The sequence below is a fragment of the Triticum dicoccoides genome, chromosome 3B, assembly GCF_002162155.2.
Source record: "Triticum dicoccoides isolate Atlit2015 ecotype Zavitan chromosome 3B, WEW_v2.0, whole genome shotgun sequence".
In the NCBI taxonomy this organism is placed as follows: Eukaryota; Viridiplantae; Streptophyta; class Magnoliopsida; order Poales; family Poaceae; genus Triticum; species Triticum dicoccoides.
In genome coordinates, this window is record NC_041385.1 from 847,355,722 (window position 1) to 847,364,629 (window position 8,908).

Here is an 8,908-nt window from a genome sequence, read left to right on the forward strand (position 1 = left end):
TGAGGCACGACACCGAGATTTGTTAACGAGGTTCACCCAACTGTAACCTACCTCGTACATAATATTCGAGACAACTGTAACAAGTAGGGCCATTGCCTGCATTGGGTGTCTGAACCTAGGTTACTCGTGTCATGTTTCTCCTCATTCTCTCCGGGTCATTGTATCGCTTACCCGCATTGGGTGTCTGAACCTAGGTAACTTGTGTCATGTTTCTCCTCATTTTCTCTGGGTCATTGTATCGCTTACCTCCATGTTCTTGACTATGTATACCCTTGTATACATGACCAGCGTAAATCAAGCAGTGGCTTCCGTCTTTTCCATCAGTTACTTGATTTTTATTCTAAAAAATTGAATCCTTTTTAAGACCTTGATCAAGATCCAACCATCATCCTCATCTCACTTCATGTATAACTAACGAGATTTTACGGTACATCATACTACTCAATATAATGTGTTCTATTAAACTGATCGAACAGTCTTGATGATTCCTAATTAGGTGTAATTTTGTCTTTCTGAGGTTTAATCGTAATGGTTCATCTAATTATTTGACCGGCTGCATGCTGTCGTCCCCAACCTTCGCCATCCGCAGCAATAATCGCAGCCGACTCAGCCCGCAGGCAATTGCCAGTCGCCCTAACCTCGGCCATCCCAACGCCACTTGCAGGCCACGGCCCCAGGACCTCCGTCATCCTGACGCTGCTTGCTCTCCTCCCGGCGTTCGCTCTCATCTCCATGGCTGTGTGCGTTCGCAGGTCTGCAGGTTGGACTAGAAAGCATATGTGGCTGACGTGCATGCATGTATTGATTGGTACAGTACAAAATTCTATACTCAGCAGCCCCGCACACACTAATCCATCACATGCACTGCTGATCCAGCGGCCAGCGCCCCGCACATATCAGATTACTTGCAGTATGTGTACCATTTGTGGCATGGCTTCTTAGGATGTCTTCCATGCCCTCATTGTTTGTTATAAGGCGCCGGCTCCTAAGCTCTCGGTTCACAAATTGTGGAACTTGCTTGGGGAGGACTTTCTGGAGCATGAGGGTACAGATTGATTTCTTCTCCTGTGCTAGACAAGGAGGATGCGGATGATCGACCAAATTTACTTCTTTTGTTTTGGCATGTATATCATCTTAGAAATAGCTTGATATTTGGGGATGTAAAGGCTACCATCATGACATCGGTTAAATTTTCTAGACAATCTGTGGTTTTTTTTAATGGAGCTTCTAATATTCCTATGCCTACTCTGCGTCACAAAAGAAAACAAACATTGCATCAATTTGTTCTCGCGTCACATAATCTTCTCAACATGGATCGAGAGATGCCACAGGTTGGATCTTTAAGATTAATGTCGATGCTAGTTTTGTGGAGGAAAATTTAGCTAGCATAGGCATGGTGGTAAGAGATCATCATTGAGAGGTTATTTTTCATTTCGGAAGCTTTTCCCCTTCTCCAATGTGCGAGAAGCAGAACTCCGGGCGTGTATTGCTGGTTTTATGTTGCCGTGGCTTTGTACAATCCTGATGTGATAGAGGCTGGTTGCCTATTTATATAAAAGTATTTGTCAAATGGTGTACTTTGTAGGTTGTCCCTCACGGACTTGAAGAGAGAAGCCATTACCGTTGAGTAGATCAACATGGGGAAGAGTAAGGGGGGGAATGCTCTAATTTTTTTTACTGAAGGTGTATACTTTCAAGATACCAATTTTAGATTAATAATGTGACATTTCAAATGACTAATATTTAGGAATTCTAAGACAATGGGGAAATTGTGCAAACATTTTGGATATCATTGATTTCAAGCTATGCAGAGGCCGGCATGTGTGCTTATGGTGTTTGTATATTCTTGATGTTCCATTTTCAGCCAATAAGATCCACCATTTTTTGGAAAAAAATAATTCATTTCTTTTGGAATGTAGTATATGTTTGGACAGAAAGAGCTTTCATTGACTTATAACGTTGCATCGAGGCATTATACGAGCATAAAGTAGCATTTGATTTTGGTTAGAATGTATACATGCGTGTAATAAATATTTTTTTATTTAGTGCTGATTATATAAAAAGGTAAACAATGGAATAATGAATGAAAATCACACCTAAACAACGAACAAGAAAGTACTTCCAGAAGAAGTAATAGTTGCATGCTTCCTATTATTGATGCGTGACAACTGTTGAGTATATTGTGTATGTGTATATTTGTGTGTAGAGCCCACCTCCTGTTTCCTTTGTATAGTTGAGGTTGTGGCCCACCTCTGTATTTATATATATGTGCCTGGTGCACCGATCAATACATCGAGATTGCACAGCCCATAACTTGTCCTTCTACATGGTATCTATCGCAGCACGATCCTAAACCCTAAAGCCGCTGCCGCCGCCGCGCTTCCACGCGCCGCCGCCGCCGCCGCCGCCGCTACTCCCCGCCGCCGCCACCCGCCGCCGCCGCCGCCACCATCCTCCCGGTCGCCGTCGTCGCTGCTGGTCGCCGCCGCCTCTCTCCACCACCTTGCCCGCCGCTGCTGCCGCTTCTTTCCGAGGCCGCCGCCGCCGCTGGCTCCCGCTTCCGCCCACGCTCCCGCACCCTTCCCTCCCACCCGCGCCGCAACCCGCACCATCCCGTCTCCCTCCTCCCGCGCCGAGTCCCAAACCCTAACCCTCGCCAGGAGCTCCTCCTCGTCCACCGTCTCAAACCCGTTCGCCGGTCCCGATGTCACTCTCGTCCGCGATCTCAACATCCATGAGCGTGTTCCGGTCAAGCTTGATCACACCACCGCGTCCTACTCCGCTTGGAAGCGGTATTTTTCGCTTGTGTTCCGTGAGTACCTCCTGCACGGCCACGTGGACGGCACCATGGACTCAGCGCTCATGATCAACGACGAGGAGTGGATGATCCTCGACGCCACCATCATCCACTGGTTCTACCTCACCATCTCCAGCGACCTCTTCCACACCATGGTGGACGACAAGGACGACGCCTATGCGGCCCGGACCAAGCTCAACGGCCTCTTCACCAACAACCGGCTGCAGCGCAAGGTCCTCCTCTACGGTGAGTTTTACGGGTGCCAGCAACTTGACTCATCCATCGATGATTTTTGCATGCGCCTCAAGAAGCTCGCCGATGAGCTCCGTGATCTCGGGGAAAAGATCGGCGAAGAGCTCCTCATCAGCACCCTCTCCGGCAGCCTCAACGAGGATTTCGGGAACGCCGCCTCCAACTTCACCCTCATCCCGGAGCCCACCTTCGCTAAGGTGGTCGCGTACCTCAAGTTGGAGGAGCGCCGGATGCGGGTGGCGCGGACTCGCGCGACCCACACCGCCCTCGTCGCCGGCACCCGCAGGGGTTTAGCCCCGCCACTGCCACGCCCGACGCCGCCACAGCCGGCGGCGCCCGCCTTCCCGCCAGGTTTCCCGCCCGCCCCGGCCGCCCCCTTCCCGCCGCCCCAGCCGGCGGCCAATGGGGGGGCGGGGGTCATCGCGGCGGTCGTCGTGGTGGCCGCAAGCAGGGGGGCGCATGCGCTCAGGGAGGAGCACCCTGCCCACTGCAGCAGGCTTCTCAGCAGGCCCCGTGGTACGCCGACCAAAACCCATGGACCAGCGTTGTACACGCCTACTCCATGCCGGTTCCTCGGGCCCCTGCACCGGGCATTCTCGGCACCCGGCCACAGCCACACCAGGCGTACTACGCCGCGCCGTAGCCCTACGCGGCGCCCTACGGTCAGCAGCCGCCGCCAGGTGGGCCGCCGCTGCTGCCCCTGACGGCCGCACCGCCTCTCCCGCCGGCACCGTGGGACCCGGCCCTTTTGGCGGCTCTCCACAACACTCCTTCCCCGTCCAGCTACACCGGCGCGGCGACTGGTACATGGATAGCGGCGCCACCGCTCACATGGTGGCGTACCCCGATAACCTCCACACCGCCCATCCTGTCCACACCTCCAACCGCATCACCGTCGGTGACGGCTCTTCTCTTCCTATCACCCATATTGGTCATACATATTTTCCGTCTAACTCCACTCCCATATCCATGTCTAATATTCTAGTTTCTCTTAAACTTATTAAAAATCTTGTTTCTGTTCGTTCTCTTACACGTGAAAATCCGGTTACCGTTGAATTTGACGAATGTGGTTTTTCTGTTAAGGACGATCGCACGCGGATGGTGCTCCACCGATGTGACAGCCCCGACGAGCTCTACCCGGTTCACTCCGCCACCTCCACCACTTCCGCCGCCCCTATCGCTCTCGCCACCGGAGTGGATCTTTGGCATGCTCGCTTGGGTCATCCTAATCCTGCCACCCTTTGCCACATACTTTGGAGTTTTTCTTTCACGTGTAATAAGAACGAGGATCACTCGTGTCATGCATGTCGCCTCGGCAAACATGCTCATCTTCCGTTTAGGGCTTCTTCTTTTGTTGCATCGTACCCATTTGAGTTAATTCACAGTGATGTTGTACCTCTCCTATTGCCAGTAATACGGGCTTTCTTTATTATCTTGTCATACTTGACGATATTTCGCATTATGTGTGGACCTTCCCGTTGCGCCGCAAGTCGGATGTTATATCCACTCTCGCCGCCTTCTACTCTTATGTTCTCACGCAGTTTGGTCGTTCCATTCTCGCGTTGCAGACAGACAACGGGAAGGAGTTTGACAACCTTGCTGTTCGTAATCTTCTCACCACACATGCACGATCTTTCGTCTAACTTGCCCGTACACCTCGCAGCAGAACAGTCGTGCTGAGCGCATCCTTCGCACTCTCAATGACTGCGTTAGGACTCTTCTCTTTCATGCCAATGTGCCTCCGCGCTTTTGGCCTGACGCTCATGCCACCGCTTCTCTCCTCATCAACATCCGCCCGTGTCGTACTCGCGGGAACTTTACACCTCATCATCTTCTCTTCGGTGCACCCCCTGTTGGGGAACGTAGCAGAAACTCAAAATTTTCCTACGTGTCACCAAGATCTATCTATGGAGAAACCAGCAACGAGGGGAAGGAGAGTGCATCTACATACCCTTGTAGATCGCTAAGCGGAAGCGTTCAAGAGAACGGGGTTGAAGGAGTCGTACTCGTCGTGATCCAAATCACCAGAGATCCTAGTGCCGAACGGAAGGCACCTCCGCGTTCAACACACGTACAGCCCGGTGACGTCTCCCATGCCTTGATCCAGCAAGGAGAGAGGGAGAGGTTGAGGAAGACTCCATCCAGCAGCAGCACAACGGCGTGGTGGTGGTGGAGGAGCGTGGCAATCCTGCAGGGCTTCGCCAAGCACCTGCGGGTGAGGAGGAGGTGTCACGGGAGGGAGGGAGGCGCCAGGGCTTCAGGTGCGGCTGCCCTCCCTCCCCTCCACTATATATAGGGGCAAGGAAGAGGGGGGGGCGCAGCCTTGACCCTTCCTCCAAGGAAGGGTGCGGCTAGGGAGGAGTCCATCCTCCCCAAGGCACCTAGGAGGTGCCTTCCCCCTTTAGGACTCTCCCTTTCCCTTATCTCTTGGCGCATGGGCCTCTTGGGGCTGGTGCCCTTGGCCCATATAGGCCAAGGCGCACACCCCTACAGCCCATGTGCCCCCCCCGGGGCTGGTGGACCCCCTGGTGGACCCCCGGACCCCTTTCGGCACTCCCGGTACAATACCGATAATGCGCGAAACTTTTCCGGCGACCAAAACAAGACTTCCCATATATAAATCTTTACCTCCGGACCATTCCGAAACTCCTCGTGACGTCCGGGATCTCATTTGGGACTCCGAACAACATTCGGTAACCACATACAAACTTCCTTTATAACCCTAGCGTCATCGAACCTTAAGTGTGTAGACCCTACGGGTTCGGGAACCATGCAGACATGACCGAGACGTTCTCCGGTCAATAGCCAACAGCGGGATCTAGATACCCATGTTGGCTCCCACATGTTCCACGACGATCTCATCGGATGAACCACAATGTCAAGGACTCAATCAATCCCGTATACAATTCCCTTTGTCTAGCGGTATTGTACTTGCCCGAGATTCGATCGTCGGTATCCGATACCTTGTTCAATTCGTTACCGGCAAGTCTCTTTACTCGTTCCGTAATACATCATCCCGTGATCAACCCCTTGGTCACATTGTGCACATTATGATGATGTCCTACCGAGTGGGCCCAGAGATACCTCTCTGTCACACGGAGTGACAAATCCCAGTCTCGATTCGTGCCAACCCAACAGACACTTTCGGAGATACCTGTAGTGCACCTTTATAGCCACCCAGTTACGTTGTGACGTTTGGTACACCCAAAGCATTCCTACGGTATCCTGGAGTTGCACAATCTCATGGTCTAAGGAAATGATACTTGACATTTAGAAAAGCTTTAGCATACGAACTACAAGATCTGTGCTAGGCTTAGGATTGGGTCTTGTCCATCACATCATTCTCCTAATGATGTTATCCCGTTATCAATGACATCCAATGTCCATGGTCAGGAAACCGTAACCATCTATTGATCAACGAGCTAGTCAACTAGAGGCTTACTAGGGACATGGTGTTGTCTATGTATCCACACATGTATTGCGGTTTCCGGTCAATACAATTATAGCATGAATAATAAACGATTATCATGAACAAGGAAATATAATAATAACTAATTTATTATTGCCTCTAGGGCATATTTCCAACACACCCCTCTTATGATGGACTTCGCATCTTCGGCTGCCTTTGCTACCCTAGCATCGCCGCTACTGCGCCTCATAAGCTTGCACCCCGCTCCGTCGCCCGCATCTTTCTCGGCTACCCACCTAACACTAAGGGCTATCGCTGTTATGATCCCGTCTTCCATCGTGTTTTCACCTCCCGACATGTTTACTTTGATGATATGGTGTTTCCATTTCAGCAGCAGGTACCTCTTGTCGTCTCGTCACCGCCGGCCACCGCCGGCCCTTCGACGACTTCGTCGGGTAGACGGTCCCGTTCGGCCCGTGGACCGCCTCCTGGCTTTGGCGGTCCTCGCGCCCTCACGCAGGCGCCCGCCCCCTCGGCCTCCTCGGCCGACTTTGACGGCGCAGCTGGCGCCCCTCCTTCACCCGCCACAGCCGACTCGGGCGCCGCGGGATCGGGCGCTGCTGGCTCGGCCGCTTCTTCAGCCACCTCGACGCCAGCCGCCTCGCCGACCCCGACACCGGCCACCTCGCCGGCCCTGACGCCGGCCTCCTCGCCGGCTACGATGCCAGCTACCTCGCCGGCCCTGACGCCGGCCTCCTCACCGGCTCCGACGTCGGCCGCCTTGCCGGCCCCGACGCCGGCCGCCTCGCCGGCTGCCTCGTCGGTGGCTCCGACGGCGACGCCTGGCCCAGTCACACGCGCTCGTACCGGCGTTCATCGTCCGAGCCTCCGGTACTCGAGCGACGAGTACGTCCTCGCCGCCTCCACCGCGGAGCCGTCGCCTCTTCCCGCGTCCGCTCGCGCTGCCCTCCGTGATCCTCACTGGCTTGCGGCAATGCAGGAAGAGTTCGATGCTCTTCAACGGAACCGCACATGGACACTGGTTCCCCGGCCTCCTCGCGCCAACGTCATCACCGGCAAGTGGGTCTTTCGCCATAAGACCCGCTCGGATGGTACTCTCGAGCGCTACAAGGCTCGCTGGGTGGTCCGTGGTTTTCGCCAGCGCGCTGGAGTGGACTTCACTGAGATGTTTGCCCCGGTTGTAAAACAGGGCACGATCCGCACCGTCCTCCAGCTCGCCGTGTCCCGCGGCTGGCCCATTCACCAGATGGACGTCTCCAACGCCTTTCTCCACGGCCATCTTGAGGAGCAAGTGTATTGTGAGCAACCCACCGGTTTCGTCGACGCCTCACTTCCCGGCCATGTGTGTCTGCTGTCCCGCTCTCTTTACGGACTCAAGCAGGCACCCCGCGCCTGGTACCAGCGGATCGCCGGGTTTCTTCAGACACTGGGCTTCAGCGTTACTCGCTCGGACGCCTCACTGTTTGTCTATCGCCACGGTGACACGACTGCATATTTGCTTCTTTACGTTGATGACATCATCCTGACGGCCTCCTCCGCAGCTATTCTTCACCAGATTACTCTCGGCTGCGTGAAGAGTTTGCTATTAAGGACCTGGGTGCTCTACATTATTTCCTTGTCATTGAGGTCGTTCGGCGCCCGGACGGTTTCTTTCTTCATCAGCAGAAGTATGCACATGAGCTTCTTGAGCGTGCTGGCATGCTCAACTGTCACCCTGTTGCTACTCCTGTTGACACGAAGGCCAAGGTCTCTGCTCTTGAGGGCTCGCCTGCGTCGGATGCTCCTTTCTACCGGTCTATCGTCGGCGCTCTTCAGTATTTGACTCTCACCAGACCGGATCTTTAGTATGCTGTTCAGCAGGTGTGTCTCCACATGCACGCCCCTCGTGACTCTCATTGGCTCTCGTGAAGCGGATCCTTCGTTACATCCGCGGCACGATGACCCTCGGATTGACACTCACGGCGTCTACTTCTCTGGAGACGGTGGCCTACTCCGATGCAGACTGGGCTGGCTGCCCCGATACTCGTCGGTCCACCTCTGGCTACTGCGTCTACCTCGGTCCTTCACTCGTCTCGTGGTCGTCCAAGCGACAACCCACGGTTTCGCGCTCCAGCGCGGAGGCTGAGTACCGAGCTGTGGCCAACGCTGTTGCCGAGTGCACCTGGCTACGACAGTTACTTCAGGAGCTGCATCATGGCGTCTCCCAGGCTACGGTTGTCTACTGTGACAACGTTTCTGCGGTGTACCTCTCCGCCAACCCCGTTCATCATCGCCGGACTAAACACATTGAGCTGGACATTCACTTTGTGCGCGAGCAGGTGGCTTTTGGACGTATTCGGGTTCTCCATGTGCCGACTGCACAACAGTTCGCCGATGTAATGACGAAGGGACTGCCGACTTCTACCTTCGAGGAGTTCCGTTCCAGTCTT

The 8,908-nt window shown here is 54.1% G+C and overlaps 1 protein-coding gene across 1 annotated transcript in view; it reads left to right on the forward strand.

Moving 5' to 3' along the window:
* Positions 1-3,093: 3,093 nt before the first annotated feature.
* The window catches only part of LOC119280293, an 8,142-nt gene continuing 2,327 nt past the window's right edge, over positions 3,094-8,908 (forward strand). Inside the window, exons 1-4 of the mRNA XM_037561193.1 lie at positions 3,094-3,565; positions 6,850-6,913; positions 7,049-7,349; positions 7,459-7,538. Of these exons, the coding sequence (XP_037417090.1) occupies positions 3,094-3,565; positions 6,850-6,913; positions 7,049-7,349; positions 7,459-7,538 (917 nt within the window). The remainder of the gene's footprint in view (positions 3,566-6,849; positions 6,914-7,048; positions 7,350-7,458; positions 7,539-8,908) is intronic.